Below are 25007 nucleotides of genomic sequence, written 5' to 3' on the forward strand. Positions count from 1 at the left end.
CGTGACCAAAAACGAAGTTACTGAACTTTGTCTTCGTAGGGCAGTGTAGGTCTGCTATTTTCGGTACGCGCAAGCATAGATTAGCCTTAGCATCACCTTTATGCTGCGTTCACTCTTGCAGCGACAAGCGCTGTGAAAACGACCCCCAAGCGTGGCGGTTCTTCCACGCGTGAACGTCACCCCTTCCCAGCATGCCTTGCTCATAATGGTCACACCACTGTCACTGGGGTCCGGCACTTCCATTGGACTAACGGACACTTGTATCAAATGCAGCGGTGAGTTCAATCATGCGCTGCATCACAGCGTGCGCGCATCAAACTGTCCATTGTTCACTGAGGAATAATACTGTCCTTTACGCCAAAGGGCTTTTTGTCAAGGACCTCCAGATTGTTTCGTATTTGGCCGCAGAGCCCCGTTTGTAGATGTGTCGTACCCTGAGGAGGGTTAGGTCAAAAATAGAAGAAACATTAAAGGAGCGCTTTCACCCACTATATTCATATAATTGGTCCACACAGCATTTCTGTCTACTCAGTCTGTGTCTTTCTCTTCTTGGAAAGGTACAGTAGCATGCTGAAATAGAAACCATCAGTGGTGGAAAAAGTACTCACATTTTATACTTAAGTTAAAGTACCAGTAAGACTCCCTAATCGGGAGATAAGCGACCGTTGGTCGCTTATCTCCACAAATATCACAACCTCCACCTCTCACGTCATACGGGCAGCCATAGTTACACCTGGAATGTTGAATCTCCATATATGGAGATAACCTACGCATCACACAAAGTCTGACCTCACCAGCCCATACTTGGGCATGGACGACTTATATCTCCATATACGGAGATGGCCATATATGGAGATACGATGACATCACAGAGTCCACAGCTGATGATGTGGCGTGATGTCATACAATACACAAACAAGCCCTATATAAAGGGGCAATTCTCACCAGGGAAGAGAGCATTCCTCGACTCAGACCTTATCGCTAGGATCAACTAAGCTTATAGCTTATCATCACATCCAACCATCTTAAGATACTCAGCTAGTGGGGAATGCTCTCTTCCCTGGTGAGAAGAGAATTGCCCCTTTATATAGGGCTTGTTTGTGTATTGTATGACATCACGCCACATCATCAGCTGTGGACTCTGTGATGTCATCGTATCTCCATATATGGCCATCTCCGTATATGGAGATATAAGTCGTCCATGCCCAAGTATGGGCTGGTGAGGTCAGACTTTGTGTGATGCGTAGGTTATCTCCATATATGGAGATTCAACATTCCAGGTGTAACTATGGCTGCCCGTATGACGTGAGAGGTGGAGGTTGTGGATTGGCAGGCAAGGAGTGTGTGTGCAAAGTTTGGCATGTCTTGGGGCAACGGTGGCGGAGATATGAGTTGGGGAAAAGTGTGACATGACGGACAGACTGACAGACAGCCGGTGGAGGTTTTGGTAGTAAATGCGACCTGACGGTCGCAATCAATACTGCAATCTGGAAATACTCAGTTAGGGGTGCCCTCAGACCAAAATACCTATGAGAGTGGAATCCGCGTTCCTCCAATGCATTTGAATGAGAGTGAAGCGGTTTCATGCCAGCAAAGGATTTCTGCAAAAAACGCTCCCTTATAATTGAAATGCATTGGCGGAACGCGGATTCCACTCTCATAGGTATTTTGGTCTGAGGGCACCCTTACGTAAAAGTCCGGAATTCAAAATTTACTCGAGTAAAAGTACGAGTGTTGGCATCAAAATGTATTTAAAGTACCAAAAGTAGAAGTACAAAATGTTTGAAAATAGCAGAGAATAGCAGAGCTTGTAGATCGGCTATTTTCAAACAGCCAACATATATAATAGGGCTAAAGTGGTTTATGTATGTTTTATAATACTATAATTTATATCTGCAAAGTAACTAGTAAGTAGAGTTTTCAAATAATTGTATTGGAGTAAAAGTAAAATATTTAGATCCGAGATGTAGATGTAGTGGAGTAGTACCTCAAAAGTGTACTTATGTACAATACTTACAGAGAAAGTAGACAGAAGATGCCATTTTATAATTAGTGAGGACCAGTTGAAAATGGGCAAAGTGCTTCTTCAAGCGTTTAAACCAGTGGTTTGGAACCCTTTTCATATCAAGGTCTATTATGTTTTCAGCATTTGAGCCACGGACTACCATTTGATGAGATTTAGCCTCTCAGAACCAAGACTTTGACTATAATTTGTCGTCCATTCCATGCTGTATTGGTGTGGTGCCATAGGAGAGATAACAGGCAAACGTTGATCAAAATCAAATAACAATTCTTCTACATTCTCTAATTTGTGTAGACTTATGTAAATGATGTAACACAGATGTTTGACAGTAATTTAACTCTCATCTATAAACCTTTGCACACAGGACAGTTGCGTTTTTTTTCGTTTGCTGCATGAATAAAACGCATTGGATTTGGTGTGCAATGCTGTGCGGAATCGGCGCTGCGGATCCCAAAAGGAGTCATAAAAGGAGTGATGCGTTTTTTACCGCATGCGACAAGACGCACAAATCGAACTGGGTTCGATAGAGAAAAAAAAAACGCACGGCCGCAGCCACTCGTCGCACGGCTAATTTGGATCCGGCGTGCATGAGGTCGTAGAGAATCATTGTTTGAAATTGTCCGTTTTATCCGTGCGGATAAACACGCCTGTGTGCAAAGACCTTAAGGGTCCATTTGGTGACCAACTCTCCCTTTAGCTTGGGACCACCTGGAACCCCCCCTCCCAAGGACCACCGATGGTTCTCGGACCACTGCTTTAAACTGTTCCTCATTTTGCCCCCTGGAAACCCCCCTCAACGACCCCCCCACCCTCCCCTCCCCCCCTGGAGGTCCCAGACTCCCCGGACCCCAACTTTGACAACCAGTTGTGCAGTTCAAATCAGCACAGAAGGAGAAGGAGAGGTGTGTCAGGGTACGAAGCGGGCGGTCTTGTGTCCCCTGCCCTTGTACCCGCTGCCCGGGTGCGGGGTGTGTGGGGGGCGGGGCGGGGAGTCGGGGGAGGTGGGAGAGACGGGCGGCGGGGGGGACGACGCCGAAGCGGGGAGGTAAGCGGGGGGTCCCGGGGCGCGGAGCGCCGCCGCCCGCTTGCTCCGCCGCGGCGGACGGCTCTTCCTGTTGGCGCGTCGAGGGGAGGAAGGCGGGGCTTCGTCCGGGGAGCTGATGATGACGCCGGCGGTGTTCGGAGTGCGGCCGGCCGCCGGGAGGTCAGAGTTCACGGCCAGGCTGTTGGGCCCCGGGGGATGAGGAGCAGGGGGAGGGGCCTCCGGGGCGGCGGCGGGGGGGCGGGGCTTCCCCTGAGGACAGGAGGCGGAGACCAGGAGAGGCGAGCGAGCGGCCGACTCCAGCAGGCCTTTGGTTCCCTGTGTGCACTGAGATGAACACACACCACATGCACGTAAACACACTGTGTGCACTGTCACATACATGCACATACTGGCATGCACACACACACACACACACACACACACGCACACACACTTGCACACATGCACATGCACAAACTATAATACAAATACATATACTAGTAAGACACCTGAGGGTGGAATGCGACCTCAGGGTGACATTGACTATCTGGCCAACCACAGCGTTTCTCTGACGATTCTAGTTGTTATCATTCTGGGGGGTGTTTGTTCATGTTTTTGTGAGGGTATCAACCCTAGGAGACACGGGGAGAACATGTAAACTCCACACAGAAAGGCCCTATCGCCAACCCCACCTAGGGTGTGAGCGATAGGGCCTAAACATGGAGATGTGGAGAACACTATATATGGAGATAGTCCAGTCCATCATGTCATATGGGACTACCGTCATAGACAGTAGCCATTGTTAGGCCGGAGTCAATGGCTGTCTGTCTGTCTGACTGTCTGTACAGGAAGTGATGTGACATGACATACTTTTTATGCCCATATATGAGTCATTCTGTACCACATCTCCATGTTTAGGCCAAACAGGTTTGCTCCATTTCTCCATGTATAGGTCCAAATGACCTCGCCCTAAAGGGCGAGGTCGCGCCAATTCTTGACCATCTGGCCAACCACAGCGTTTCTCTGACGATTCTAGTTGTTGTCATTCTGGGGGGAGTTTGTTCATGTTTTTGTGAGGGTATCAACCCTAGGAGACACGGGGAGAGGTTGGGTTGGCGATAGGGCCTTTCTGTGGGGAGTTTGCCTAAACATGGAGATGTGGTACAGAAGGACTCATATATGGGCATAAAAAGTATGTCATGTGACATCACTTCCTGTACAGACAGTCAGACAGACAGCCATTGACTCCGACCTAAAAATAGCTACTGTCTATGACGGTAGTTCCATATGACATATTGGACTAGACTATCTCCATATATAGTGTTATCAACATCTCCATGTTAGGACTCATATATGGGCATAAAAAGTATGTCATGTGACATCACTTCCTGTACAGACAGTCAGCCATTGTCTCCGGATTAACAATGGCTACTGTCTATGACGGTAGTCCCATATGACATATTGGACTAGACTATCTCCATATATAGTGTTATCCACATCTTTATGTTTAGACAGCCAACGACTCCGGCCTAACAATGGCTACTTTCTATGACATTAGTCCCATATGACATGATGGACTGGACTATCTCCATATATAGTGTTATCCACATTTCGTGTAGCCGCCCTGTACAGTAAGTGATGTCACAACTCGCTGACATCACACTGACATCACAGAGGATACGGACGGTCACGAGGATACGGAAGGAAGGACACTCAAGCGACACGGTTCTTCAGAGTATATGCGACCTTCGGTCGCAACAACAAGAAAAACACAACCAACGGGAGGTCCAACAGTTAATCCAACTATCCCATTTAATATGTATTTTTGGTATTTTAAAATACAGTAGAAAAAGATACTGAAGATAGTAGATCTACAAGCACCCCAAAGTATAAACTGGTATTGTGTAGAAAACAGAGTAAGGAGTGCATTTGTTTGGCTGTAGAGTAAAAATCTCCCACGCAAGGTGCTCTTTGGTGGAAAGGTGACAAAAAATAGATGCAAAAAAAGTAAGACCAAGGCACTCTTGGGGGAAAGTTAAAAGCCTTTATTGCAGGGCTAATGCATATAGCAATCCTGCTATGCATTAGTCCTGAAATAAAGGCTTGTTAACTTTCCCACCTGGTCTAACTTTTTTTTGCATAAACTGGTATTATTGGATTCATCAAAATGGTTGCAGCACTAGACCACCAGAGGTCAGAGTTGAGGAGAGGATTGGAGAGGAGAGGAGATCAGTGAACAGCTGTGCGGTGGAACCAAGGCTCTGTGTGATGTAAACGGTTTGATCCTCTTATAGGGGAGATTAGATTGTAAAGACCAGGGGCGTCACAATGGGGTAGAAGTGGGACTGAGTTACCAGGGCCCAAGGTGGAGGGTCCTTAAATTATTTGATACTTTAGCTATTGAAAAAATAGCAGATATACAAGCTCACAGCGCGGCACTCTGTGAGCCTGTATATCTGCTATTTTGAAAAGCCATGGAAATGTGTGCAAATCTTTGAATATATGTTTTTTTTAAGCAAAAATTTGCAGCTCAAATTTTGCTTCATGGGGGATCCCTGGGACTAAATATTTTGAGATGGGGGTCCGTGGCCAAATACCTATCATTTTAGGGGTCCTTCACATGGAAAAAGTTTGAGCACCACTGACATAGAAACATAGGTTTTTTCAAAAAATATTCAAAGACTTGAATTTTCACGATTTTTCAAAAATAGCAGATCTACAAGTTCGCAACGCGGCACTCGGTGCCGCGCTGTGAGCTTGTATCTGCTATTTTTCAAGCGTTGAAGCACAAAATGTGACTGAATCCTTGTACCCAGGGCCCAGAGTTTGGTGCGACACCCCTGTTAAAGGCTATTGTCCAAGGTCCAGTGAAGAGCACTCACTGAGTCAACCACGTTTCTGTTCTACATATCAGTTAGAGCAGAACGTGGTTCTCAAACCTTTTCCCGACAGCTATTTCCAATAGAGTACAGTATAGGTTTAAATGTAACTTTTTTGTTCATGCTAAATTACATATTCTTTTCTGGGGACCCCCTGGATTCCCCTCAAGGAACCCTGGTGGTTCCCCCGGTCCCCACTTTGAGAACCACTATGTGTCATGACGTGACTAAGAAAATGGGGGTCCCCACATGTAGCTCGCTGGCATGTACAGTAGCTCGCTGACATCCTTCAAAGCTGCCCTGAAAACTCACCTTTCGGGAGGCCAGAGTAGGAGGTAGTTATCACTACTCCCATAGACATGCGAGAAGTGAGACAAATTATTGTTTTAGGAATGAGACTAAAACTAAAAAATATTATTGAATTCAAGTTTCCATGATGTGAGTAATTAATAGAAAAAAAGTCATTTTGGGGATGAACTACTCCTTTTAAGATCTCTGACTAAAACCAAGAACATTAGCCAATGGAGGACAGAGCGAAGTCCAGACATGTCTCTCCTGGTGGCTGATGGAAGAATAGCATGTGCGCACACGCACGCACACATGTACACAAACATATTACTATACTGTACTACCATACTGGCCATTTTAACCCTTTAATCCTAAAGCCACAAATGGCCAATCTACAAGTATGTGAAACCAGTGCACAACTAAGCATAAATCACACATAACTCCTCCAACCCCAAAAGAAAACTATGCTCTAAATGTCTAATCCTAACCCCAACCTGAATCTTTTCCTAACACCTATCTCCCCTTAGCAACGACGACCTCGCAGGCCAGAGTAATGTCAGAAACCTCCCGTTTAAATGGTGACCGATTAAGCTGATAACCTGATATGAGAGACTGTCCTTTAATGCCTCCATTACGTCAGCCGTTAACCCCCGTTAAGTGCATCCAGGGTTACGTTAGATATTAGATGTTCGGTTACATCATTTCTGCATAATGTTCAGATGCCTGTCATAAGGTATAGATGCTGCATTGCGTGTCAGTGTGACTGTGGACCGGACCTCTCCATGGAGCACTATACTGTAATACCACTATACTATAAATATATTAAACATTCTTATACTATGCCATCTACCGTTGTTCCCTATTGAGATTGGCACATTTCCTGGGGCAAGCTACCCAGATCACACATGTCACACGTGTCCTCTTATTTTTTCACTCTCAAAAAACACCTACAATGCAGTGCACATCATGGGGTGATCACTTCTTGCCTCCTGTGAATTGTTTAATTATTATATTTTCTGTTTTTTTTGTTGCTTAGTGAGGTCAGCAAACAATGTGACGGGAGTGAGATGAAAAAACCTGGGTGAAATGTGCCAATCTCAACAGGAAACATCGGTATATACTGTACTATCTAACATTATTGTTATACTGGTATTATATTGATAATATACTATCTTACACTATATGTATTGTGGGCTCGCTTTCCCAGTGTATTATCTGGGTAATGAATTTTGTCTTACCATTTATATTACTGCCACCCACATTGTTTGGTACTTACCGTAACACTAGTCCACATGCATGTTTTGAGCTATAAATTCCGTTCAAACTTCAACTTGTTCAGCTTTACACAGTTATGTGTGCTTGTATTTTTATCGTTACAATCTTTTATACTTTTTGAGATTTGTGAAAAAAAGAAAAGAAAAAACACTTTCCCAGTGAATTGGGAAAAAGATTTTGTCTTACCATTTAGTATATTACTGCCTTTGTGCCTGATCCAAACATTACCATGAAGGTTTTGGTGCCATGGCATTGGTCCGAAGGTTCATTAGTCCGAATCTGTTAAGAATACTATGCCTAACTCTAACTCTAACCCTAAACCCAACCTCAGTAACCCTAACTAAATTCGGACTAATGAACCTTCGGACTTATGGGCAGTCCCCGAAGGTTTTATGGTTTTGTAAGTTAGACTTCCATCAGTTGCAAATGTAACAGCTCTGCATGTGTACACACCATTTCTATTCCATTTCAATTGCACATACATTGTTTTATTTTGTATTGTATTGTTCCACTTTCGCTTTTGTCAATGTTAACGTATGTTTTCTCATGCTGATGCCTCTTACCACATTGGTGTGTTTTTTGGCGTCCAGATCGGGGGGTTGGGTCTCCGTGGTGCTGGTCTGGACGGCGGCGTCCGTGGGCAGCAGGCCTCGCCTGTCAATCAAACTGCAACACAAACACAGTGGCAAGCACTCCATGCTGAGCAGTCAAACATATTTTTTTTTTGATGCGATAGGCATGTTGAAAAATGTTCATATATTTTCAAACATTTTCAAAAATAGTGGAAATAGCAGATCGGCTATTTCCACTATCAATGTTCTTTTTTAGTATAAAGTATAAAGTTGTCAAATATGTCGATCATTTCTTTGTATAGTCTGTTTAGGTTATGTGTCATATCTGCCAAGTGCAAGTTCAAAGCATATAAGCCAAACAGAAATGTAATTGTCATTTGTCAACGACAAAAACACAATTAAATTGTTAATCGCAATTATATTTGAGTGACAATTAATCGTCATGTAAAATGTCCTAATCGTGACAGCCTTACATACTGGGAGCATGTAAGAACTGACCTGGGGGGCATGGGGGAACACAGTATGGATCCACAGTTGTAGAAGATGTTAGTGTGACTGTAGGGGTTGGTGGTGTCTTCAGAGCCACTCTTCCCCGACCAGGAGCCTTTGATCTGTCAACACACAACGCAGCAAAAACCCACAAAACAACACCAGTAAGACTGACTCAATGTGTCCATATATGGGCATTCCCAGATATGGGCTTAACACATCGGACGCCCACGTGGTGTCAACGCGCCAAACTCTTTGATGTTTACGTGCGCCCACGACGCGTTCGACGCGTTGTACAGTAAACTATACTGTACTGTAGCTACTGCACTTGGCTACCGCGGTGATGAAACAAACTCCATTTCCCAACATGCAGCGCACAATTACGTCACCCGGACGTGCTGTCTGTCTCGTTGACTTCCTGTTTAGCGGCTGCACAAAAATGCTGTTTACTCCGGATTCTCTTCCTTTTTTCATTTTTTTCTCAAAACGGCAGCCTCTTCTACCTGCCGTAACACAAACACTGTGGCTTAGAATTGATAAAAAACGGTCCTGACTGAAAGAAAAGATTTTCGCGAAATAAACAGGACATACTCGGATTACATTTACTCGGATTACTTTTCTCGCTAGTACTCTCGCCGGTAGGTAAAATGACGCGTTGCCATGGGCACCAGCAAATTAAAACGTCAAAACCACGTGGGCGTTTAATGTGTTAATATTGATGACATCAGGGATCTCCATATAATAAGAGTATAATTGGGTCAAGGACAGCATTTATTTTCAAGTGTGACTCACGTTGCGGTTGGTTGTTTAACTTGGCCAAAATGTGTCCATATTTTCCCAAATATGGAGATGACTGACGTCAGACATCTATGATGTCATAGACCTGAGGCGTGACGCTGAGGCTGAGGCGTGACGCACGCACGCACAGGATCTGCAGGCTTTCATACTAAACTAGTCCTGTGCCCGGGGGTGTGTAATTTGTATTTGAGGGAATGAATGTACGTTGGGCACCATCGATGTCCAGTTATGCAATACCCGTTGTATCCGTCTGTCTGGCTGGCACTCATTTATGCACATATATGGTTTTCCAGGTCCAGGCCAGTCTGTGATGTCATCTCCAAATTTGGGCACTGTAGTGATGTCAGTCAGTGATGTCAGTTGGGCTTTGTTGGGTATTGTTACCATGGTGGCGACACTGTTTAGTATCAGTGATGTCAGCACGCAGACAGACGGACGGCGGACAGACATTTGGTAAATTAATAGTTAGATGCAACCTATGTGGTCGTAATTACAGCAGCTTTCCTGGATTTAAAGGTATGATGATAACCTATAAGCCTTCCAGGTCTAAATGTTCAAGAAATGCGTTCAAGTTCAAAGCTCTTTGGGCCGTCAAGGCAGTACTCACATCTTCGTTGGTGGTGAGGTTGGAAGCCACCAGGTACGTGTGGAACCCTGACAGGCCCAGGATGGACCACACTGAGAAGAAGCAGATCGCCAGCTCCACCGCAGTGCACCGCAAGGACGTCAAGGACAACCACTGGGTAAGAGAACCCTCCACAAACACAGCCTCATCTTCCCAAATATCACACACACATGCATGCACAATCTCTCAGACACGAACATGCACACACACACACACACACACACACACACACACACACACACGCACGCACGCACGCACACGCACACGCACACGCACACGCACACGCACACACACAGGCGCGCGTGCGCACGCACACACACAGAATCCCGATGAAAAAGGATATCTGCCTGGACTCTCCTGAAGAGCAAACACCAAACCTTTTCCATCTTGAGCCCCTGAAGGAAGAAAGAAGACTAAGTCAAACAACCTCACTAAATGAATTAAGTTCTCAATACAAATGACACATGAAGGTTAAGGTACAGGCAGGGTCAATGAGGGTTGACATAGAGTAGGTGCTCACCAATAATATAAAAAAAAAACATACTGTATGTTTGTTTCTACATGGTGCTCAAACTTCTTTTAATGCCAAGGACCCCTAGAATTATATGTATTTGACTGCGGACCCCCATTTCAAAATAATTTGTTCCAGGGACCCTGAGAAAGAAATATTTGAGTTACAAATGTTCACTTTAGAAAATATATATTCAAAGATTTGCTAAAGTTTTCCAAATCTTTGCAAACAGTTAAAGCAAAAAATAATGGTTGAAATAATAATTAATTCCAGGTCTTCGAGTCTCTCCAGCTCTTTAGCAAAATCAATAAAAGGGACCCATAAAAAGGTGTCCAACATAATTAATGTCCACTGCTGCACTCTTTTCCACCGGCAAAGAACCGGTTCTGGTTCTTTCTCCCGCCTATGGGATGAACCAGAGGTGAGCTTTTCCACAGAGAACCGAGTTGGTTTCAAACCATAAAAGTTGGTTTGCGGCCCGTTCGCAAGAACGAGCCAAGGTTCCAAGAAGGTTGCCATCCCATAGGCGGGAGAAAGAACCCGAACCGTTTTTTTGCCGGTGGAAAAGACCCCTATAGTGTGGGTGCAGAATAAACAAGGGAAATGTATATTATGTGAATATAGGTAGTGGCATAGGTGTACAGTATGTTATGTAGAGATACTCACTCAGTGCTATGTGAGCCGTCACACAGCCGAAGATGAAGGCGGTGAGGAAGGACAGCGACACGATGAAGGTGTAGAAGAAACGATAGTTACGCTTCCCCACGCAGTTCCCCACCCACGGACAGTGATGGTCGAAACGCTCTGCAACGAGACACAAAAACACTCATAACACCTCCACCCAGGGACAGTGATGGTCGAAACGCTCTGCAACGAGACACAAAAACACTCATAACACCTCCACCCAGGGACAGTGATGGTCGAAACGCTCTGCAACGAGACACAAAAACACTCATTCATTCTAATGAAGGCTCTGTTCCATTTAGTTTAGCACAGCGGTTCTCAAATCCTTTTAATTTCGAGGACCCACATAACTGAAAGTGTACAAATAGAAACAAATGGACCAAATGGTTCCATTTATACACTCTTCGAGTAACACGCCCTTAAGGAACCATGAGGGTCCCTGGACCCCACTTTGAGACCCACTGGTGTACGTGTAGCAGAGTGTTTCCAGTGAGCCAACACGCACAATACCAACACCCTGACTCTGTTCAGTATTAGTATCATTGGTGAGACCTTTGAAGGAAGTATCCTTACTTGAGGCCCAGTTTATTAATAATATGGCTGAAAATATGACTACACGTCACGATTATTGTAAATGTCATGAAATAATTGCGATTAACGATATTATCGTATGCTTAAAACTTAAAATGGCAATATTTTGGCAAGGTATCCCTATAGAGCAGTGTTGTTTTTGACAACAAATTTTGATTTAGTTTTAGTCTTTTGAGTCTTAGTCTTTTGAATAAAATGTCTTTTAGTTTTAGTTCATAATTTTAGTCACCCAAACAGTTTTAGTTTTAGTCTAATTTTAGTCGACTAAATATCATAAGATTTTTGTTCGACTAAATCCACTGTTGATAGTCAACTGTAGAATTGTATTTTGGCAGGCCTTGATGGCATCATAATGACTGATTTTACACTTGGTTGCATGCTGAAAAATAGCCGATCTACAAGCTCACAACGGGTCACGCTGCGACGCGTTGTGAGCTTGTGGATCTGCTATTTTCAGCATGCAACACCTGAGAGCAACCAAACATAAAATGACTCTCTTCTCCTAGTCCCTCCCTAACGTTTTAGTCTAGTTTTTATTTTGTTGACGAAATTGTCAATATATTTAGTCTTAGTTTTAGTCATCACAGCTTAGTTTTTGTTTTGTTTTTATTTCGGTTTTGTCAGTGAAAAAAACGCAGTCGACAAACATTTTTCGCCTTAGTTTTAGTCGACGAAATCAACACTGCTATAGAGGGTATGTGCGTGACATCATCATCATACCCGGAGGTTATTTGGGAACACCTACTGAGTGGCAAAAAAACTACTTTATGGCCTTGGCAGCCCATGGAGAGGCACATCCAAACAGAAAAGTCCTATCTGATTTCATTAAACAACGTCAAGCTCACTTTGCCACTAAATTTGCCACTCGATTTGCCACTCGATTTGCCATTCATTTTATACATGCGCATACCCTATATTCCGGGGGGAACGTTCGCCCAAAAAATAGCTGACCTACAAGCTCACAACGCGTTGCTTGTAGATCTGCTATTTTTGGCGAATCGATTTATGTAGTGAAACAAGAGCGAACCAAATGTGCTCTTCACAGGTCTGTTTTTTTATGTGGTGCTGAATTTGCAGCTCAACAAAAGCAAATTCACCCTAGCGTACGGCAGTGGACAATTTTGTGATGAATTCAAATCTCTACGATTATTTCAAGCTTTTTTGGGGGAGGTTATTTTGCGATAAACGATAATACCGATTCGTTATTTGAAACGCCTCGTTTCAATCACCATGATATGCTTTTTGTGAAAATATGGTCCAATTTATTATGTTATATTTGTATAACATAATAAATTTTAAAGCAGTGTATGCTGTAGGAGGGGCTTGTGATCATAGCTCAACACCACATTCTCCCAAGTATCCCTGCGGTTGCATGTGACCATTGGCAGCCAATAGCATTTCTACCAATGAACGTTGATTTCTACAATGATGGCGGCACCCGTACAAGGGACAAAATAAGCGTCATTTTAGCAGCATAGAAACCAATGGCTTAACAGCGTCCATATTGTTTTTACATTCTATGTGACTCACCCACACAGTTGTCACACAGGCTGCAGTGGGAGGTGGAGCCCCCTAGTGGTGACTCACCCACACAGTTGTCACACAGGCTGCAGTGGGAGGTGGAGCCCCCTAGTGGTGACTCACCCACACAGTTGTCACACAGGCTGCAGTGGGAGGTGGAGCCCCCTAGTGGTGACTCACCCACACAGTTGTCACACAGGCTGCAGTGGGAGGTGGAGCCCCCTAGTGGTGACTCACCCACACAGTTGTCACACAGGCTGCAGTGGGAGGTGGAGCCCCCTAGTGGTGACTCACCCACACAGTTGTCACACAGGCTGCAGTGGGAGGTGGAGCCCCCTAGTGGTGACTCACCCACACAGTTGTCACACAGGCTGCAGTGGGAGGTGGAGCCCCCTAGTGGTGACTCACCCACACAGTTGTCACACAGGCTGCAGTGGGAGGTGGAGCCCCCTAGTGGTGACTCACCCACACAGTTGTCACACAGGCTGCAGTGGGAGGTGGAGCCCCCTAGTGGTGACTCACCCACACAGTTGTCACACAGGCTGCAGTGGGAGGTGCGCGGCGGTCTGAACATCTTGCAGGTGAAGCAGTACTTCAGCTTGACCACCTGCTGGTTGATCAGAACCTCCTTGGTGCGCGGCGGGGGGCGGTAGGACGAGTTACCTACGCTGTCTGCACGAGAGAGAGAGGGGGAGAGAGAGAGAGAGAGAGAGAGAGAGAGAGAGAGAGAGAGAGAGAGAGAGTTGATTGATTGATTGATTGATTGATTGATTGATTGATTGATTGATTGATTGATTGAAGAACTTATTGGAAGGTTGCATAGGGAAAAGATACAGTTTCATGACAGTACAAATCACTGGTACGAGGTCAGCTAAACGGAGATCCTAGTAAGCTTTTTGGCTCATTTACACAGGAACCACTTCATGTATCTCATATAACATTGAAAGACAGACGGATAGAACAGAGTACTTTGCGGATATCATCATCAGTAACAAAAGGGAAAAAAGCATTCAAAGACAGAGACTGAGAGAGCGCTCTGTTTACACAATTCTTTATTCCCTTTTAATCGTACACAATTTCTGACTTTTTTGCTGTTTTTATTTGACACTAGCTTTGACAATGTAAACGTTATGTTCTCTCTCACACCAATAAAGCTCTTTTGAAATTCAATGAGAGAGAGAGAGAGAGAGAGAGAGAGAGAGAGAGAGAGAGAGAGAGATGAGGAGATTTGGAGAGTGTGTGTGTGCCTGCATGTTAACTTGATACATGAAACCTGTTACACTCCTTTCACTTGTACATATTTTGTTCTAATTGTATTGTATTGTACACTTCTGCTTTGGCCATGTAAACGTATGTTTTCTCAGGGCCAATAAAGCCCTTTGAATTGAACTGAATTGTGCGTGCGTGCGTGCGTGTGTGCGTGTGCATGCGTGCGTGTGCGAGCAACAAGTAGTAGTGCTGACAATTTCCGAACAGCCAAAGTATAGAATAGGGCTTAAATTACTGTGTGTAAAGTCTTTGATGTGTTAAACACCACAACATGACACACATCAGCGTGGGACACAGCAAACACCAGTATCACTGTCGGCTATTTGAGAACGTTGTTTATGTTTCCCAGGATGTCAGGGAATTTAATAACCAGCTAAAACACCAGCCTCTCTGCTCTCCGGAAGGAGGCTGTAACAATGCATCACTGTCAGGCAGAAACCTGGTATCTCCATATTTAAACCTTTTGTTTTATAAAAAAGATATTGGACTTTTTTTTGCGACCAAGTTACTATGAAAAGCTCCACCAGCTGTCCCTCCCTCCCTCCCTCCCTCCCTCCATCCGTCAGTCAGTCCCTCCGTCTGTCCGTCACGCAATGTCACACTTTTCGTGACATTGCCCCTATCCATGCCAAACTTTGCCCCTATGCATGCCAAACTTTGCTCCTATCCATGCCAAACTTTGCTCCTATCCATGCCAAACTTTGCACCTATCCATGCCAAACTTTGCACACACACTCCTTGGCTGCCAAACCACAACCTCCGCCCCTCATTTCTCACATGGCCCTCTTCTAGCGCCACCATGAGGCCAATTCTTGCAAAACATATTTTTTGGACACTGCTCCTACAGATTTTGGCCTAAAATCAAAGCTGTACACAGTATCTCTACAGTCATGTCATCAACATGGATCTGTCCCATTTCCCATATTCCCTCCTGATTGGCTACGATTGCCTTCTAACGTTTGTGTATGCGACGGTCGCTTATCTCCCGATTAGGGAGTCTTGCTGGTAAATAAACTAGTAAGACACCCAAGGGTGGAATGCGACCTCAGGGTGACATGCAACCTCGCCCTAAAGGGCGAGGTCGCGCCAATTCTTGACAATCTGGCCAACCACAGCGTTTCTGACGATTCTAGTTGTTGTCATTCTGGGGGGAGTTTGTTCATGTTTTTGTGAGGGTATCAACCCTAGGAGCTCAGCACACTCACAGAATCATGGCACACTCACAGAATCAATGTTATGCCCATACATGGAGTTCCCTGACTATGTTATGTCAAAACATGCCCATATGTGGACATTACCAAATATGGGCATTTCCAGATATGTCCTTAATATTGATAACATTGGGACAGGGATCTCCATATATGGGCATGAAACATATGTTAATTAGTAAAGCCAAGCTTAGGTTTGATGCCTTGGGATTTCTATATTTGGACATAAGTGTGTACCCAATAGGTCATCATCTGGAAAGGTAGGGTGTAAATCAGAGTAAAGCAGGCTTTTGAGCTAGTTAGGGCCAGAGATTGATGACATCAGAAATCCCCATATATGGGCATAAAGGGATTTTGCTTTTGGGAATGCCCATCTATGGCATTTTTATTTTATTTTATCCTTTATTAATAAAAATACATGTATGTATCCATATACATATGGAGTTCAATATTGATGTTTTTGGAGAAGGTATGTTGTAAATGTATGCTACTTAGTAAGGGGCCTCGGGTTAGATACTCTTTGTATGGCCTCTGGAGGTCCTTGGCGTCGGTTAGTAGTATGCCCAGCACATAAGATGTGGGACGTCACAAAGCCTGCGGCCATGTATCATTTTCCATCAGGCCTGTTGGTTTTCACGCTCCAGTGCGGCGTTCATGCGCTGCAAGTCAATGGCAGACTTGGCAGTCAGACAGACAGCCATTGACTCCGGCCTAACAATGGCTACTTTCTATGACGGTAGTCCCATATGACATGATGGACTGGACTATCTCCATATATAGTGTTATCCACATTTCGTGTAGCTGCCCTGTACAGGAAGTGATGTCACAACTCGCTGACATCACACTGACATCACAGAGGCTTCGGAAGGACGGTCACGAGGCTTCGGACACTCAAGCGACACGATTCTTCAGAGTATATGCGACCTTCGGTCGCAATAAATGCCCTATTTCGTCATAAAGAATTGTCACAAAAAAGTAGCAAATACAAAGGCACATCAACCAGCGATGGGCCACATAGTGAGCTTGTACATAAGCTTTTTTTAGAGAGAGAGACAGAGAGAGAGAGAGAGAGAGAGAGAGAGAGAGATAGAGATAGAGATAGAGAGAAACAGATGAGGAGATTTGGAGAGAGTGTGTGTGCCTGCATGTTAACTTGATACATGAAACCTGTTTCACTCCTTTCAACCAGCGATGGGCCACATAGTGAGCTTGTACATAAGCTTTTTTTTTTTGCATTTGTGTCTGTGAGTTTTAGACTTAACCAATAACCAATAAGTTAATAACCATTGCATTTCCTGAAAAGTGATGATTTTGGACAAAGATAAGATTTTAGTCAAAGGTTTCCACTTGAGAGTGAGGACATTGCTCTTTGAAGAGAGTTACAGAGCATGTGTAACCGTTATGACAGACTCTTCCTCTGTAATTGACACCGCGTGTCCAGTTTAATTATTCACACAATCAAAACGGCATAGCAGTCGACTCGTGCCCAGAGGCGGGCTGGGCTGGCACCGTGCCAACGAGCTTCTAAGCATCCTTAATGAGGAGAGGCACCAGGCCACGTGACGTTACAGCTAGATGTTCATGCGCGTTATAGACAAAACTAGACCAGTTGTGCAATACCCGTTCATGCCCATACACTATATGGAGATCTCTTGTTTCTGTCTGGCTGGCTCTGTTTATGCCCATATATGGTGTTCCATGTCCGGGCCAGTCTGTGCCTAGGGCTGTCACGATTATGACATTATTATGTCAAATAATTGCGATTAGACGATTATGTAATAATTGTGACTGGCCTATCTGTGACTCAGTACTGTGACGTCAGAGCCTATAAAGAGACAAATCCCCCTGTCCTGTCCTGTCCTGTCCTGTCCTGTCCTGTCCTGTCCTGTCCTGTCCTGTCCTGTCCTGTTCATTCATTCAAGAGCCTATAAAGAGACAAATCCCCCTGTCCTGTCCTGTCCTGTCCTGTCCTGTCCTGTCCTGTCCTATTTAAAAGGATCCCTGGCCAATAAGCCTTATACTGTATGCCTTAATACATTATAATTGCCCTCGATAACTAAAATTACAATAAAAACACCTAACATTTTACAAAGAGTTCATCTTTTACTTGTAAGGGCGATAACACCCATGACAGATTGATGAGGTAATGCGTCCATGTGTGGTCCAGCAATAAACATCGTACTTAACCTAAACATACTGTAACTAAAAGCCAACTTAATACTTCCTGAAGTTAATACGATCATCAACATATTCTTTGGATCGTTTATACAGTATGTTTTACTGACTAGAACAGTGGTTCTTAAACATTTCAGGCCGTGACCCCCAAAATAATCATATTTGAACTGGGGACCCCCACCCTGACGAGCACTAAGAGTCGAGGCATTACATTTTGTATAAGATGGTTCTATTGTGAAAACAGCAGATCTACATGCTCACAATTGTGAGCATGTAGATCGGCTATTTTCACAATGTCTGCCTCTAATATTTGATCATTTGGCCAATGATTCATTTGTCATTTTAGAAGTATTAAAAAGTCCAATTGTCACTTAAGTAATGTGCATATACGCACTATACACTTAAACTTTATGTTGGTTTGTTTACTGTTGAGTGAAAAAACAATGTTGCACGTTAACATTTAACAAAATTAACAAGACAGCTTGAATTAAATTAACAAGAAATTTAACAAAGAATTACAAAAAGATTAACAAAGAAAATTAACAAGAAATCGAATTAACAAGAAAACAATGTTGCACATCATTTGGGGACCCCCCTGACCCACAGGTTGAGAACCACTGGACTAGAACATGCATTCCATACAGCTGTGTGTGTGTGTGTGTGTGTGTGTGTGTGTGTGTGTGTGTGTGTGTGTGTGTGTGTGTGTGTGCGCGTGCGTGCGTGCGTGCGTGCGTGCGTGCGTGCGTGCATGTGCGTGCATCTCTTCTGGTTACCGATCTGCCTCTCGATGTGCGCGGCCTCGTCGGGCGTGGCGCGGGGCAGGATGCCCGGGTCCGACAGGCTGGTCTGGAGCAGCGTGATGATGACGAACACGAACAGCACTGCACCAATGGCAGGGATGCATCTGGTCAGGTGACGCACCAGGAAGGGACAGCTGCCGCACCACGCCACGGTCCAAGCACAGAGACACCACAGAGACAGAAACGTTCATTTTTTTTGGTCCATATATACAGTATTTTCTCTCAATCTCAATTGCTACGTTCATCGTAGCCTATCTGCTGTCCTATAGTTTCAAGCTGGCTGGATCAAAAAGTCTAGTTTTTGACCGTGACCTGTCGTTTCAAATGTACAGTGTTATTTACAGTAGATAGCCCTGGTCGCCCCCTGGGGAAGAGTGTCTGCTAAATCAGGGGTTTTCAAACTTTATTGACTCAGGTCACCCTTGTGAATAATGTTTTCATTCATGGCACCCCTGAATTACACTGTTTTTAAAGCTTACATCATATTTAACCATTCCTATTCTAGGGGGGAAGGTTCACCAAAGATAGCCGATCTACAAGCTCACAAAGCGGCACAACATGACGTGTTGTGAGCTTGTAGATCTGCTATTTTTGGTGAAGAGAGTTGGCCGTAGATGGAAAAAATAACACATCAAGTGCAGTGCAAATCAAGTCTGTTTTACTAAGCATAGTGAAGTGATATTGATGAAGTGATATTGATGAACAAATGTTATACAATTATTCTGCAGCACCCCTGGACTGGCATTATGGCACCCTAGGGTGCCACAGCGCCCACTTTGGGAAACTCTGTGCTAAATGCCTACAGTTCACTTCTACCAGCAGAGGGTGCTGTAGGACTTCTGTACCCCACTGACTCTTGGGCAGTAGACTAGGGCAGCAACCAATATTGTTAGCTATCATTCTATGCCTTTTTTGATTCATTGAATAATTGAGAATTGTGTTTTTGTAACCAAATTTTTGTACCACCCGAATTTAGAACAGACATGGGACAATTCTACTACTCTGCAAACAAGATATGGAATATGCCCTGATGCACCATCCATTAAAAAGACGTGTACAGTATCACATGGTTTATTTCAAAATTGGTCTGAAAAAACATCTATCAGGGGAGCACAAGGGGACGTAAATGTAATTTACCCATCTCCTTTGTAGGCTACATGATAGTGTTTGTATTCGTTGATTATGTGTATTATTGTCCCCAGGACTTTTTGTTTTATCCTTTTTGCCTAAATGTATTACTTTACCACTCAATCAATTATGTCATATATATCACGATATGTAAGGGATAATGAATGGCTAAGCGGGGAATGACGATATATAACAGGCCGAAGGGATGTTATATATCGTTATTCACCAAGGAGCCATTCATTATCCTGCTTATTACCCGACTACTAAATACAATTAATAATTTGACTAAAAACTAAAAACAAATTTCCTTGTTTACAGACGGCTGGAAGTGTTCCACAAGTTTTGCGCTGGGCGTCCTCCCAGCGCGACACGGTCGCCTTGGAAAACAAGGAAGTGCTGATTAGATAAGGTCCATTTTCTGATATTATGTTGTCTATTTTTTGCTTAAAATATTTTTAAAAACATTCTTGAGAGCAACGTTTAGTTGTAAATGTCGCTGTGTGGTTGTTTACATGGCTGACATGTTGGATACAGCACAAGATTCACGCAGTGCAGTCTTTGATTAGGCAGCGGTCTGTTAAAGAGTGGAGCGGTCTGTTATCGGGGAATATCAGACCTCTGATTTCAGCGATTGACCAATCAGAATCAAGCATTCAAACAAGCCGGGTAATGAATCATAATATATCACAATTTCCAAAATCCAAGACTTGATCTAGCCTCGTACACAATAACATGATATCGATAACATCAATAAATGGCCCTGTCGGATTTCACGTCGGGCACACAAAATAAACATAGACGTTAGGAAAAACGTGAACTTACTCAAAAATAAAGAACAGTCCGCTGGTGACCAGGATCAGGCCGAGGGTGAGGGGCAGTACGCCGCTCTGTCTGGCCACCATGACGCGTCCATCGCAGTAGAAGCGGTTCTTCCCCGGGAACACCTCCCACTTTCTCCTGGGCGTTCTGCTGCTGCTCTTTGGGTCGTTGTGGTTGTGGTTCCTCTCAACGTCCCTCTCAGGGTTCACAACCTTATCCACAACCAGTGGAGGACAACACATGTATTCAAGTAAATACTTCAATTCAAAAGTACAATATTTTGCTGTATTTAGAAAGTGTGGGGTAGGGGGGATTCTAAAATAGAGAAAATAGCAGATCTACAAGCTTGTAGGCTACTGTAGATTTTAACTAGATTTGAAACAGCTAGGCTTCAGGCCAAGGACCCCTTAGTTGAGAGAGAGATGAAGCAGGGACCCCCACAACCTGTTCATAGATTCCATATAGTTTCATTGTTTGACAGCACAATGTCAGTATTTTGGATTCATGTCAATTTGTGTTTTCAGATGTTTAACCACTTGAATCGTCAATACTTAATAAACTTGGCCTTTCACTCTGTACTTAGTCTGCTCTTTTTACCCTCTACACCAAACCTCTTAGCCGATCTACAAGCTCACAACGCCTCGCAGTGCGAGGCGTTGTGAGCTTGTAGATCGGGTATTTTTGGCTAAAGTTCTCAGAATATGGACATTAAGGTTCAATTGGTTAATATAAAAAAGGAGAAAAAATGTTCTATCACACAACGATTTGGAGGACCCCCTGTAGTAACTCTGAGGACCCCCTGTTGAAGACCCCTGAGCCAGGGCTTAAGTGGTTATTCAATGTACTTTCCCTCCTTCCTAGAAATGTAGTGGAGTCAATATTTATATTGAAAAATGTAGTGTTTTGCGAGCACATGTGCTTGACAAATATCAGAATATATAGAGCTATTTAACACTTATTTTAAACAAACCAAAAGTCACTTAATGCACCAACAGTTAATGGTCAAGTTTAATCTCATGCCGGTCGTGACAGAACCAGAATCACTTCACTTTAAATCAATGTCCTATACTTACATATAGGCTGCATTAAGAATAATGAAATACCGTTTTCCCCTCAGCCATTTGCAATGCAACATTAAACTTCAAACCATCAACCGTGATAAAAGAAAAAGAAAAAAAACACAATAAAAAGGGCAAATCTATGACACACATTAATAGAAAAAAACAACGTAGCTAAAACAGTGGTTCTCACAGTGGTCTGCGGACCACCAGTCACTGGTCCGTGAGGGGGTTCCAGGTGGTCCCCAGCTAAATGATGGAGAGTTGGTAACCAAATGGACCCTTTATTAGACCTTTAACTCTTGAGAGCGTAAAATGAAACCAATAAGGGTCCATTTGGTTTCATTTTACACTCTCAAGACTTAAATTATCGTTTAACATCTGCAATTGTTACTTAATTATTAAGTACGCAATTAGAGAATGTAGAAGAATTGATATTTTGATAAGCGTTTGCAGTTTGCCTGTTCTCTCTCCCAGTGGCGTCAGTTCAGAAAAAGCTAAGGTATGGCAACATGACTGGTGTGGTGTCCAACAGGCATGATATATTTATTTTAAGAAGTACATTTTATTTCATTTCTATTTTTTTCGGTTGTTCAAGTGCAGCTAAACTTGGCATGTTAGTAAACGTGCCACAATTAACAATAATGCATTGCACCTGTGCAGCTGACCTGCGGAACCTGGGAATATACCATTCTGTCAAGATGGGGAGAATATAAGTGTGGAGTATATAATACCTTGTTAAAGTGACCATTTTGTTAAATTTGGCATGTGTAGTTATTTTACTGTAATTTAACAGCATAATAACCAGCACAGATAGACAAAGAGACATTAATGGATTTATATTTCTCTGGACCCAGGGTATGGCAGCTGCATACCCCTGCCATACCCAATTGACTCCCCTGCTCTCTCCTGTATGGCACCACACATCAATACAGCATGGCATTGTGGACAAAACAAAATCGTATGCAATGACAACAAAACATTCCAAGCTTTGGGTCTGAGAGGCTAAATGTCATCAAACGGTGGTCCGTGGCTCAAATGAATGCCCAATAATTATAGGCTAACGGACCTTGACAAGGAAAAGGGTTGAAAGCCAGTGCATGTTAAAATCATCCCTATACTACTATACCTGCTCAGGCTCAGCATCTCCTCCTCTGGTCTGCTGCTGATGCTGATGGTGCTGATGCTGTGCTTGAGGTGGGGGGGTGGGGGTGGGGGGTGTAGGTGAGACTGCCTGCGGTCCAATCTGCTGATACTCGCAGCTTTTCATCTTTTATTGTGGCGTCCGTTTGTTGTTGTTGATGTTTTTGTTGATGTTGATCTTCTGGTTCTCCTGGTCTGGAGCAGCATTATGATGTGAGGAGGAGGAGGAGGCAGCGGGCAGCATCACAGCGCAGCGGACAGACAGACGGACAGACTAGACGGACCGGCGGTGTGTCAGATGGATGTCTGTCTGTCCGTCCGGTGGTTGCGTCAAGAAGGCTGTGTTCAGCACAGCAGCACTAAGACCGTTGGTAGCCGATCTCTTCAGAATAAGAGTATCGTTGGAAATTAATCTCCTATTTCTCTTTATTAGGTGGCCTAATAATAATAATTAGTATAACTAGGCCTACTATTATTTATTTTTCCCTTTGTTATGTTATATTCTTTATTCTTTATGACTGCTATTTACCCTTTTGTTATAATTTCCTATGTTCTATATAATAATATAATTAATTATAATATAATTTCCTATGTTCTATCCGTGTTATATGAGATCAATCAATCAATCAATCAATCAATCAATCAATCAATCAATCCATAAAGTGGTTCCTGTGCAAATAAGTAGATAAGCTTAGCTCACTATAGGATCTCCTTTTAGTTGACCTTTTACTGTCACGAAACTGTTCTTTTTCTCAACCTTCTAAATAATATAGTAGAAGTAGCTACAGAAGTAGGCCTAAAAAGATGCAAGTGAATGTATTACTATTATTTTGAAGCGCTGGCGGAAGTCAAATTGGATTTAATTGAACCTGTCTTGATGCCAATTTGTCCGTTTTTGTCGTTCCATCAGCTGCAAACTGACCACTACACATGAATATGATCTATTAGCCTCGGAAACCCAGGCGTTTATTTTATACATCTATTTATACACACATATTAGGTTACATCTATTTCATATGCACACATAATATACGGCTCAAACTCAAAGTCGTGTTGTTCAAGGAACACAATAAGAGCCATGTTTCTGCACAGGCTAGCTTTCCCCGGACCAGCTGATGTTGATACCAAGGATGGTACAATGACGTCACGAACAATCGGAAGTGTGTGCAGCCTTCAGCTGAAGCACTCGCGCTTGAAGCTAACGTGACATCACGTTTTATTCCTTTTTTTTTCACCTAGAATCTAGATTTTCTGGCCAAACTGATTTCATAAGCTACAGTCCCACAGTATGCTACACCAGTGTTGCTTGCCGGACCCCAAACCTGCGTCCTGCCGGGGGGGGGGGGGGGGGGGCGGAGATAAAATAATAATCATTAGCCTACTTGACTGGCTACACATAATAGCAATGTGTTGTTCAGTAGGGGTCGCTCTTTAGCATACCAATTATATCAGGAGAGATAAAGTCAAGATACAGGAGGATAGACAAGTGAAATCAATCAGAAGTCATGAAGCAAAACAAAACAAAAAATAACCTAGGTTATAAATGTTTGTGTTTCTGCAGTAGGCAATAACATGGGAAGGCCTACTGTAAAATATAGCCTATGTTTGTTTTACACCTAAAATAAAAAAGTATGACATGATTTCATATTAAAGGAGTAGTTCACCCCCAAAATGACTTTTTTTCTATTGATTAGTCACGCCATGGAGACTAGAGTTCAATAATATTTTTTGGTTTTTGTCACATTCCTAAGACAAAATGTGATAACAATAAATTTACCCCCATTCGTTCCGGATGGTGACCCGTTTCGAAACGGGTCACCATCCGGTCTCTCTAGTCTCTAGTCTCTAGTCTCCATGGCGTGACTAATCAATAGAAAAAAAGTCATTTTGGGGGTGAACTACTCCTTTAATATTGTTTTGTTTTTAATTAATGCACATGTTTTCTTACGTTCTTATGTATGCCACTTATTGATGACTGATTGCTACATGAGTGTGCAATATAACTAAATATACAGTAAATTATACATAAATCAGTAAGACGCCTAAGGGCAAAAAGCGACCTCTCCTTAAAGGGCGAGGTCGCACCATCTGTCTTGGCCATATATGGATTATGTTATTAGTGTGGTT

The 25007-nt window shown here is 43.4% G+C and overlaps 1 protein-coding gene across 1 annotated transcript; it reads right to left on the reverse strand.

Moving 5' to 3' along the window:
• Nucleotides 1–2930: 2930 nt before the first annotated feature.
• LOC308292824 (palmitoyltransferase ZDHHC18-B-like) lies at nucleotides 2931–23007 on the reverse strand (the record flags this gene model as incomplete). Its single annotated transcript, XM_080735245.1, has 10 exons — nucleotides 2931–3392; nucleotides 8053–8155; nucleotides 8560–8672; nucleotides 9956–10048; nucleotides 10292–10368; nucleotides 11151–11288; nucleotides 13803–13952; nucleotides 18706–18866; nucleotides 20683–20891; nucleotides 22867–23007. The coding sequence occupies 10 exons, from the start codon at nucleotides 23005–23007 to the stop codon at nucleotides 2931–2933; spliced, it is 1647 nt and encodes a 548-aa protein (XP_080591371.1).
• Nucleotides 23008–25007: the final 2000 nt, after the last annotated feature.

This window comes from Nannobrachium achirus (genome assembly GCF_963921795.1).
Source record: "Nannobrachium achirus genome assembly, chromosome: 10".
Classification (NCBI taxonomy): domain Eukaryota; kingdom Metazoa; phylum Chordata; class Actinopteri; order Myctophiformes; family Myctophidae; genus Nannobrachium; species Nannobrachium achirus.